This window comes from Carlito syrichta, unplaced genomic scaffold (genome assembly GCF_000164805.1).
Source record: "Carlito syrichta isolate Samal-C Ts95f unplaced genomic scaffold, Tarsius_syrichta-2.0.1 Scaffold314289, whole genome shotgun sequence".
NCBI lineage: Eukaryota > Metazoa > Chordata > Mammalia > Primates > Tarsiidae > Carlito > Carlito syrichta.
In genome coordinates this window covers 541,782-552,656 of record NW_007258385.1, presented here as the reverse complement: position 1 = coordinate 552,656, position 10,875 = coordinate 541,782, and the positions used below count along the sequence as shown (strand labels likewise).

The window sequence follows — 10,875 nt, the reverse complement described above, 5'->3', positions numbered from 1 at the left end:
TGTGCAGTGGCCACTCCCGGCCACCGCAGCCTCGACCTGCTGGGCTCCGGCGATCCTTTCGCCTCAGCCTTCCGAGTACCCGGAATTACAGGCATGCACTACCACGCCCGGCTAATTTTTTTATTTTAGTGTAGAGATGAGGTCTCGCCTGCCCAGGCGGGTCTCGAACCCGCGGGCTCAGGCAATCCACTCACCTCAGCCTCCCAAAGGTGCGGGATTACAGGCTGAGCCACCGAGCCCGGCTAGAGTGTGCTTATTTCTATCCTGACTTCTGCTTGCTGCTATGCTAGTTACCCTTCCCCTAGGAATAAAGTCTCGCCTGTCTCAGTGTCTTACATCACCAAATAAGGAGAACAGGGTCCTCATCATGGCGGCCAGGGTAGTGATATCCAGTGACCTGACAAGTTGCAGGAGTACCTTGATGGCCAACAGAACAATCTCCTTATCAGCTTCACATAAGCTGATTAAGACGCATGGCAACAAACTCTCGATGTCTTCCCTCTGTGTGTACAAAGAGAGCACGTCACCTTCTCTCCTACCAGTATGTCCTCTGGTACCAAAGGGAGGGCTCCCTATCTTTACTCAGTACCTGGTGCTTATGGAATTTTGGTAGCTCTGGCTAGTCCAGAAGGGAGAAGCAGAGGACATGACTGCCCTCTCTCTGTACTAGCAGGCTTGATACAAAGAGGAGGGGCCGAGCTATAGTGAGGGAGGTCTAGCCCTGGAAACCTGGGGTCACTGTGAAGAAGACCTCTACTAACACTGAGGCCGGAGGAATGGTTAGCTCAGGTCACCGTGAGCTCCCAAACATGCACAGTATCTCAAAGATCCTCAGTAGGAACTCAAGTGGAATCCGAGGGCCCTCAGGGACCTTCCCCTTCTAAATTGAGATTCTGCTCTTCTGAAACACCTGGAAGGAAGCAGTCCCAGGGTTGTAAAATGAGTTTTTTCTTTTCTTTTTTTAATTTATTACTTTTTTTTGAGTCGGAGTCTTACTCTATCACCCAGGCTGGAGTATAGTGGCATGATCTCAGCTCACTGCAGTCTCGAACTCCTGGGCTCAGGGGATTCTCCTGCCTCAGCCTCCAGAGTGTCTGGGATTACAGGCGTGTGCCACCAAATCCAGTTAAATTTTTAATTTTTTGTAGAGGGCTGTGTTGCCCAAGTTGATCTCAAACTCCTGGGCTCAGGCAATCCTTTTGCCTTAGCCTACCAGAGTGCTTGGATTACAGGTGGGAGCACTGCACCTGGTTGGGTTGTAAAGTTTAAAACATACATGTGAAAAAGTAAGTAAAATATAGCAATGGTTAGTATTAATGCATTCAATCAGAATGAACATATATTAACATTTGTCATTTTTGCTTCAGATATGTATACATGTTTTTAAATAAAAGAAATAGCTGGGCATGGTGGCTTGCATCTGTAATTCAGCACTTTGGAAAGCTGAGGTGGGAGGATCGCTTGAGGTTGGGAGTTCAAGACTATAACGAGCTATGACTGCACCCCTGCCCTCCAGCCTGCGTAACAAGAGTGATGCTCAGACATATACTCAGAAATACAACTGAAGTGGCAAAACTGAAGCCTTGGGGTCTTTTGCCTCTTCTGGCTGAGATCTGGTCTCCTCGCCAGACCTCTAGAAGATGAGCTTTCTTCAACGTGAATGTCAGCGTCTACTCCATGGGGCAACAGGGTACAAGGCCTAAGGGATGCCTGGATGTCGTCCAGGTTGTGATGACCATGAGGATTCCACTAAGTTGTAGTGTCCACTATTATGAATGTATAGAATTGGGATGTATTTATTTCTTTTACTTCCATTAATTTTTTAATAGTCAGTACTTGCATATTTCCTAAGTACACAATTCAAATGGTACAAAAGGATGTTCAGAAAAAAGCTATGAGGATGTTCTTACCCCTCCCCATCCCAGGGTACCCAGTTCTCCTCAGCTCTTTTCAATTTATTAGGTATCCTTTTTGGGTATTTTATTTGTGACTTAAGAATCAGGGGTTTGGGAGCCCTCCTACCAAATCCTGGTGTTTGGCAAGATTGTGCAGTCCCCTCAGGCCAATGATTCTAAAGAGATGATTTCCATTATATAGCCAGTCTTTCAGGCGGGCAATGGAGTATGTTCTGGGCAGTCTCCTGCCCACTGGACTCTGGAGAAGCTGAAAGAACCCAGAAATCAGCCAGTGAAATTACCTTTAAGCCCCCTTTCATGAGGGAGCTATCTTCCCACCAACTCCAAAATACATATTTTCCTTTTAAATCTCTATAACACAGCACATACGCTCCAGGGTGATGCACCCTGTAGGTAAACAAAGAATACTGAATAACACATGTGTGGGAAGAATTTCGGTGGGCTTGAATCTGAAGAGTATTTCTATCCCACACCTGAAATGGATCCCAGCCAGTCACTAACTGGATCTATCCCAGGAGGGTAGGTACTGCTGCTGTATAGGCCTGAATCTAGCTTCTGAAAAATGAGTCTTACCTCCACAAAAAAGCCTGCAGATGTGAGTCTATGTTTGTCATTCCCTCGATTAAGAAGAGGGACTAGCAAGTACATGACCTTATATGCACAGGAACAATTTCTTTTCAGCAATGCACTGTAAAACACAACACCGACAGAACAACATTCAGTAATGCTCCTACCCAGGGGCATTTTCTCAGGGCTGGAGGGCTAGGATGCTGTTGCCCAGCTTCAGGAATACAGGAGGGTATGGCAGGGCCAGGACCTCTGAAAAATTTGCCTGGTTTTATGCATATTTGCCCACCTTCTTATGAGGAGGTTATTCAACCTTAGCGGCTGTGACAATTGAAAGGGAAATAAATACACAAAACAATGCTGATTTAGAGCTGGTGGGTATATACGTGACAAGAAAGCCTTACTTGGCAAGGAGAAATATTCCCTGAAGATGGCAATCTTTTTCCTTCAGAAGAGTCCATCCTTTATTCTTTTCCATGATGTTGAATTCCTGCAAGCATGATGTTTTGAGGAGGAGAGTCTTTATAGCCTGCATGGCAAAGCTAAATCAAACAAAAACAATATGGGTGAATCAACTAGGTCCCTCCAACTTACAAGCACACAATTCTCTCCTTTCTGTAATTCTCTTCTTTCTAGATTTCCCAAAAGACTCCTAATGTTCTAATAACTTGGAACGACCTTTACACAAATCCTCAGCATAAAGAAACCTAACTAGATCTTGTTTCCCCAGGAGTTTGGAAGGAAATCTTTGATAGAATAATGATCTAGATGCTAAATAGACACATACTGCTTTTTTTTTTTGAATTGGGATCTCACTCTGTCACCCAAGCTGGAGTGCAGTGGCACAGTCACAACCACCGAAGCCTTAACCTCCTCTAGGTTCAGGGGATTCTTCTGCTTCAGCCTCTAGAGTAGCTGCGAATACAGGCGTGCCACCACACCTGGCTAATTTTTAAATTCTTTTTGTAGAGATGAGGTCTCGAAATCCTGGGTTCAAGCAATCTTCTTGCCTTGGTTTCCCAAAGTGCTGGGGTTACAAACATGAGCCACTGTGCCCGCCCTGCTTATTTTTCTAAAAGTGTTATTGCACCCCATAACATTTATCTCCACTGTTTTGAAATCTACTTATCTAACTGTTATCCTGGACATAGCATCAGAGAATCTTAAAGTTGGAAGAGTTCTTAGAGATCGCTTTGATCGACCTCTTTCTTTGCAGATAGGGAAACCGAGGCACAGAACAGTAGACCTGCCAGGTAGATAGTAAGTTGAATGGATGAATGAGAGCTAGAACTCAGGTCTACTGACTCTTAGTCTGGTGTTCTTTTGAGTTGGAGTCTCACTCTGTCGCCCAGACTGGAGTGCAGTGGCCGCTCCCCGCCACTGCAGCCTTGACCTGCTGGGCTCTGGCGATACTTCTGCCTCAGCCTTCCAAGTAGCTGGAATTATAGGTGCGTGCTACCACACCTGGCTAATTTTTTGATTTATTGTAGAGATGAGGTCTCGCCAAGTTGTCCAGGTGGGTCTCGAACCAGCAGGCTCAGGCAATCCACTCACCTCAGCCTCTCAAAGCGCGGGATAACAGGCTGAGCCACCGAGCCCGGCTTAGTCTGGTGTTTTTAAATATGTGACATTTTAGTACTTCCTCTGAAAGAAATTCATGTACCACGGCAACACTAGGAAATTTCCGCTGAGACTCTAATGGTGACTTAAAAACATCTCTCCGTGCAATAAAACAAAAAGAATGAATCATTCCATGGCGAATCAATACAATTTTGCAGGTGAGTTTAGACTGTTTTGTTTGTTTCTGTCTCTACTTGATTTATTATGAAAGGGCTGACATGATAGCACATATTATTTTTCAGGGTATCTGGGCCCAGGTAGCCAAATTCTCCTTGGTACCCAAAACCCATAGCTTGCAAACTATGCGCTCCCCTCAAGTTGAAAGCACATCTTGGCTATCCTTGTGTCCACCACAGTTCCTAGTGCTCAGTAAGTATTTGTTAAGGTCAATGAAACCACCGTTGGCTGTACCTCAAAGGGGTGACCTCTGAAGACACTTCCTGTCCTGTGTACAGGCCACTGGGGACAGCGACATCAGACATGGTGAGGCCAATGCTCTGGTGGATCTGGATGAGCAGTGTCATGAGAAGCTGAGGAAAGAGTTGCTGTACAGCTGCTTGGAGCCTGTTTCCCATAAACAGCTCATAAAGTGCATTTGTTGTCTGTGGTAGGAAAGACAGAAAAGAACTGAGCATCTGCCAGCCTGAAGCCTCATTGTGCTTTACAGCTGTTTGAACCACACCTTGCTTTCTGGCTTTGTACTATAGGCAGAACAGCAGTGGTAATTAGTATAGGGACTTGAAAGTAAAAGGGAAAAGAAACAGGTTACCAAAGAGTGAGGGGAAACTTGGAATTCAGAAATCATGAAGGAACCTTTTTTTTTGAATCACTGTTGCCTAGGCTAGAGTACAGTGGCATGGTGATGGCTCACCACAGTCTCAACCTCCTGGGCTCAGGCGATTCTTTTGCCTTGGCCTTCCAAGTAGCTGGGACCAGGTGCATGCCATCAGCATTTTTTGATTTACTGTAGAGATGAGATCTTGACAAGTTGCCCATGTTAGGCCCAGGGAGAAGCAGCAGGAGGGCTGGGCAGGGAAGCACTGGGACACAGCCTCCTTTCTTCCCAAAATCTGGAAGAAAGGCTCCAAGCTGCTCTGAAAGCATCTGCAAGCTCCCTGACATCCCTACAACAGCAAATAACCTCTCTAGCCCGGGTTACTTTACAAAACCGCAGGGCCCTTAATCTCCTTACAGCCGGCCAGGGTAAAACCTGCATGTTTCTCCAGGAAAAATGCTGTTTCTACATTAATAAAACAGGGCTGGTAGAGAAAAATGTCAACGTCCTCCGAAAGCTGGGAGACAAACTTCGCCAAAAAACACCGCAGAATCGCCCTTCTCTGCTTGGTGAAACTCGGGCATTGCCCAATGGGTCATTGCCATTCTTGGGACCTGTTCTACTTATCTTTTACTTATGGTTGCACCCTGTCTGTTTAATTTTTTGCAGTCTCACATGAAGAAAATTTCCTGTGTTGCAGTCAATCAACTACTCCTGTACCCCTATCCATATGCCCCACTTCCCTCTGAGCCACCCCATCCCAGCCTCCCCTAAAACTATACTCCCTTTCAGCTTGAAGCAGCCAGATTGAGTCAACGCCCCTTATACCAAAAATGTCGGGATGTTAGGCCCGGGGAGAAGCAGCACTCACCTTCCCCCATCTGCCCCTCCACCCACCAATCCCCTATGTGCCCCTCCACCCTAAACCCACAAACCACATACCAGCTTCCTGAAACCTGCTGGCAGCTACTGAGACGGGCCACACAGAAACTTTCAAGCCCATACCGGATGCGATGCTTTGTCTCCCCGCTTCACTGCTGCCCCCAACACCCTCCCCAAATACAGCACCCTTAAAAACCCAAGCCTGCTCCTCCTTGGGCGCGACTCCCCTGGCCCATCTTTCCGGACCACGGGACGTCGCCCAGGAGTTTCTACCCCAATAAATGCTTGGTTTATACCAGCCCTTTGTCCTGTGCCTCTTTTGGTATCTCCAAACATTACAGCCCAGGCTGGACTTGAACTCCTAGGCTCAGGCAATCCTCCCAAAGTGCTGGGATTACAGGCATGAGACACTGCACCTGGCCCCAAAGGAAACTATTAACGTATTTAATTCATGCAAATATAAAACCAGAGCAAATTTTTTTTTTGAGTTGGAGTCTCACTCTGTCGCCCAGACTGGAGTACTGTGGCCGCTCCCAGCCACCGCAGCCTCAACCTGCTGGGTTCTGGCGATCCTTCGGCCTCAGCCTTCCAAGTAGCTGGAACTATAGGCGCGTGCTACCACGCCCGGCTCATTTTTTGATTTATTGTAGAGATGAGGTCTCGCCAAGTTGCCCAGGCGGGTCTCGAACTTGCAAGCTCAGGCAATCCACTGACTTCAGCCTCCCAAAGGCACAGGATTGCAGGCTGAGCCACCAAGCCGGCTAACCAGAGCAAAATTTATCAAAAAGTTAGATCACAAAAACCTGGAGAAGTATTTGCATCACTGTACTATTCTTTTGTTTGTTTGTTTGTTTTTGAGTTGGAGTCTCACTCTGTCGCCCAGACTGGAGTACTGTGGCCGCTCCCAGCCACCGCAGCCTCAACCTGCTGGGTTCTGGCGATCCTTCGGCCTCAGCCTTCCAAGTAGCTGGAACTATAGGCGCGTGCTACCACGCCCGGCTAATTTTTGATTTATTGTAGAAATCAGGTCTCGCTAAGTTGCCTGGGCAGGTCTCGAACCCTCGGGCTCAGGCAATCCACTCGTCTCAACCTCCCAAAGTGCTGGGATTACAGGCTGAGCCACTGAGCCTGGCCTATTCTTAATATATAAAATGCTCTTACGTATCAGTAAAAAAAATATATAAAGGTTTAAAGGATTGCTGCTCAAATTGTGGGTCACATACCAGCAGCGTTGGTGTCACCTGGGAGCTGCTTCAAAATTAAGAATCTCAAGCCCCGCCTAGACATTCTGTATCAGAATCTGCATTTTAATAAGATTCTTGGTTGATTGTGGTTTGCAATGCATGTATTACGTTTGAGAAGCCCTGGTGTATAGGACATGCGCAGACAAGTCGCCAAAGAAGAAATGCAAACGGTCAATTAAAAACATACAAATATTCAACCTTACCAATAACGACATTATAGTAAAAAAATGTTCTTTTTTCACCTGTTAGTGAGGCAACAGTGAAAAGACTAATGCTTAGCGTGGTGAGTGTGAGTAAAAGGCATCCCCACACACGACTGGAGGAAGGGCAATATTCTACAGCAGGGGTCCCTAGCCCCTGAACCACCGACCAGTATGGGTCTGTGACCTGTTAGGAACTGGCCCACACAGCAAGAGGTGAGCAGCAGGCGAGAGAAGCTTCGTCTGTAGGTACAGCCATTCCCCATTGCTCACATTACCACCTGTGCTCCGTCTGCTGTTAGATCAGCAGAGGAGTAAAAACCCTGTTGTGAAATGCACATGCGAGAGATCTAGGTGGCTCACTCCTTATGAGAATCTAATGCCTGATGATCTGAGGCGGAGCTGAGGCAGTGATGCTAGCGCTGGGGAGTGGCTGCAAATACAGACTAACATTAGCAGTGAGGTTTGACTGCACAGAGACCATAATAAACCAATTGCTTGCAGACTCATATCAAAACCCTATCAGTGAGTGGTAAGTGAGTTGATGTACTTTAATTGTACAGCTGCATCTGGTGGTAGGCTTTAAGTCAGAATCTGACACTTATTTTAGTCCATGCGTGACCCATCAATTATTTTATTTACCACTTTCATCCACGCCTATTTCCTACACTGCACACTTGTCTCAGTCACAGTTTTGTAAGCCCACAGGCTAACCCTAGCCAAAGTAAGCAAAAAAACCAAACGCAACTGGAGAGCTTCTTTGCAAAGGGGGAAAGACCCAATGATGAGACAGCAGAAGACTCTAAAACTACCAACAAAAAGAAAGCTGCATTTATTTTATTTTTTAAAGTTTTCAAGCAAAGTTTATTTAGAAAGTAAATTACAGAGAGAAAGAGAGCGAGCGAGAGAGAGTGAGAGAGGATTCACCTCCCCAAGGTAGGGGAGGGGCCCAAAGCTAAGAAAACATGGTGGCCATAGCTCAAAGACCCACATGAACACACCAGAGTTTAACAAAGCAATGGCCAAGAAAGTCGCTTTTAAAAGAAAATACCCAGAGTCCTACTTAAATTACAGGTTCATTGCAATAGGTGATTCGCATTCTCCAAGCCCACTTCATAATAATATGTGGCGACCAGCTATCCAATGAAACTGTGAAGCCTTCAAAACTGCCTTGCCACATTGAGACAAGCACCCTGCATCAAAAGACAAGCCTTTGGAGTTTTTTCAAAAGAAAAACAAAAACATGAACATGAAGAACAGAAGCGGCCGGGGTCGGTGACTCAGACTGCGATCCCAGCACTTTGGGAGGCCGAGGCAAGTGGACTGCCTGAGCCCACGGGTTTGAGACCAGCCTGGGCAACTTGGTGAGACCTCGTTTCTACAATAAATAAAAAAACTAGCCAGGTGTGATAGTGTGTGCCTATAGTTCCAGCTACTTGGAAGGGTGAGGCAGAAGGATCGCCTGGAAACCAGTAGGTTGAGGCTGAGGTGGCTGGGTGCATGTCACTGCACTCCAGTCTGGGCAACAAAGTGAGACTTCAACTCAGAAAAAAAAAAAGAACAGAAGCAGTTATTAAGAGCCATCACTTCATCAAATGTATCTGCACCAAGAGAATCATGCTTAGTAGCTAGCTACATTGCTTAAGCTAAGAAGCCCTTTACTATTGGTGAAGAGTTGATCTTGCCTGCTGCTAAGGACATTTGTCATGAACTTTTAGGAGAGGCTGCAGTTCAAAAGGTGGCTTGTGTTCCTCTTTCAGCTAGCACCATAACTAGATGAACTGATGAAATAGCAGAGGATACTGAGGCACAATCGTTAGAGAGGATTAATGAGTCATGGTAGGCAATCCAGGCTGACAAGTCTACCGATGTTGACAAGGCAACAATGCTTGTTTTTGTGAGATATATTTTTCAGGAGGATGTGTATGAGGATATGTTATGTACACTTTTGTTGCCAGCCAATACCACAGCTGCAGAACCATTCAAGTCTTTGAATGATTACATACCAGGAAAACTGAACTGGTCATTTTGTGTCAGTATATGCACGACTGGAGTGACTGCCATGACTGGACAGCTTTCTGGTTTCACTACTTGAGTCAAAGAAGTCGCTTCTGAATATGAGTCTATGCACCGTGTCATCCATAGAGAAATGCTGGCTAGCTGGAAAATGTTACCTGAACTTAACGATGTTTTGCAGGATGTGATTAAAATTATCAACCACATTAAGGTACATGCCTTTAACTCATGTCTGTTAACGCAGCTTTGTGAGGAGATGGGTGCAGAGCACACACGTCTTCTCTTATACACAGAAGTGGGATGGCTTTCAAAGGTAGATCATCGGCCAGGGTTTTTGAGTTATGAGAGCTGCTCTAGAGATTTCTTTTAGAAAAACAGTCAGCCAGGTTTGGTGGCTCAGCCTGTAATCCCGTGCCTTGGGAGGCTGAGGTGAGTGAATTGCCTGAGCCTGTGGGTTCGAGACCCACCTGGGCAACTTGGCGAGACCTCATCTCTACAATAAATCAAAAAATTAGCTGGGTGTGGTAGTGGGTGCCTGTAGTTCCAGCTACTTGGAAGGCTGAGGCAGAAGGATCACTGGAGCCCAGTGGGTCGGGGCTGCGGTGGTCGGGAGTGGCCACTGCACTCCAGTCTGGGCGACAGAGTGAGACTCCAACTCAAAAAATAAAAAATAAATAAAATAAAATATATGCATGATAGTCGGGCTTAGTGGTTCAGCCTGTAATCCCACGCTTTGGGAAGCTGAGGTGAGTGGATTGCCTGAGCCCGCGGGTTCAAGACCCGCCTGAGCAATTTGGCAAGACCTCACCTCTACAATAAATCAAAAAATCAGCCGGGCGTGGTAGCGCATGCCTGTAGTTCCAGCTACTCGGAAGGCTGAGGCAGAAAGATTGCTGGAGCCCAGCGAGTTGAGGCTGTGGTGGCCGGGAGCGGCCACTGCACCCCAGACTGGGCAACAGAGTGAGACTCAACTAAAAAAAAAAAGGCCAGCCAGAGTGGTTTGTGCCTGCAATCCCAGCACTTAGGAAGGCCAAAGTAGGAAGAATGTGTAAGCCCAGGAGTTCAAAACCAGTCTGGGCAACATAGCAAGACTTCATCTCTACAAAAAAGTAAAAAACAATAAACCAGGCATGGTTATGGGTATTTGCAGTCCCCAGACTTGGGAGGCTGAGATAGGAGGATCACTTGAGGCCAGGAGGTCAAAGCTGCAGTGAGCTGGGATTTCAGTGCCACTGCGTTTCAGCCTGAATGACAGAGTGAGACCCTGTCTCAAAATATATATAATTAATATATGGTGTCAAAAAATGTATACATATTTTAAGAAAGGAAAATTAGATACCAATAACAAAAGGTGAATATAAGTCACATTTGACTCCTGCAATTACAAGAGGTGCTCATCAGTGTCCAGACTCTTCTGAAAAGTACTTTGAAAAGTAATACACAGATAGCATTTCTTAAAATGTGTAAAAACATTTTTGGACACCCTGGTATATAAATTTCAAAAATAAAATAAAGTTCACTTTTAAGGAGATGGTACAGACATAAACTAAGAATGGTTTTTACATTTATTTAAAGGATTGTTAAAACAAATTCAAGGGCCGGACTTGGTGGCTCAGTCTGTAATCCCAGCACTTTGGGAGGCCGAGGTGAGTGGA

At 46.0% G+C, this 10,875-nt stretch overlaps 1 protein-coding gene across 1 annotated transcript in view; it reads right to left on the bottom strand.

Moving 5' to 3' along the window:
- Positions 1-10,875, bottom strand: part of MROH8 (maestro heat like repeat family member 8) — a gene marked incomplete at its 3' end in the record, with an annotated part of 62,847 nt that overhangs the window by 5,880 nt on the left and 46,092 nt on the right. Inside the window, exons 14-18 of the mRNA XM_008071314.1 lie at positions 4,515-4,705; positions 2,888-3,025; positions 2,490-2,604; positions 2,023-2,163; positions 337-501 (exon numbers count right to left, since the gene is read on the bottom strand). Coding sequence (XP_008069505.1) covers positions 337-501; positions 2,023-2,163; positions 2,490-2,604; positions 2,888-3,025; positions 4,515-4,705 — 750 coding nt within the window. The remainder of the gene's footprint in view (positions 1-336; positions 502-2,022; positions 2,164-2,489; positions 2,605-2,887; positions 3,026-4,514; positions 4,706-10,875) is intronic.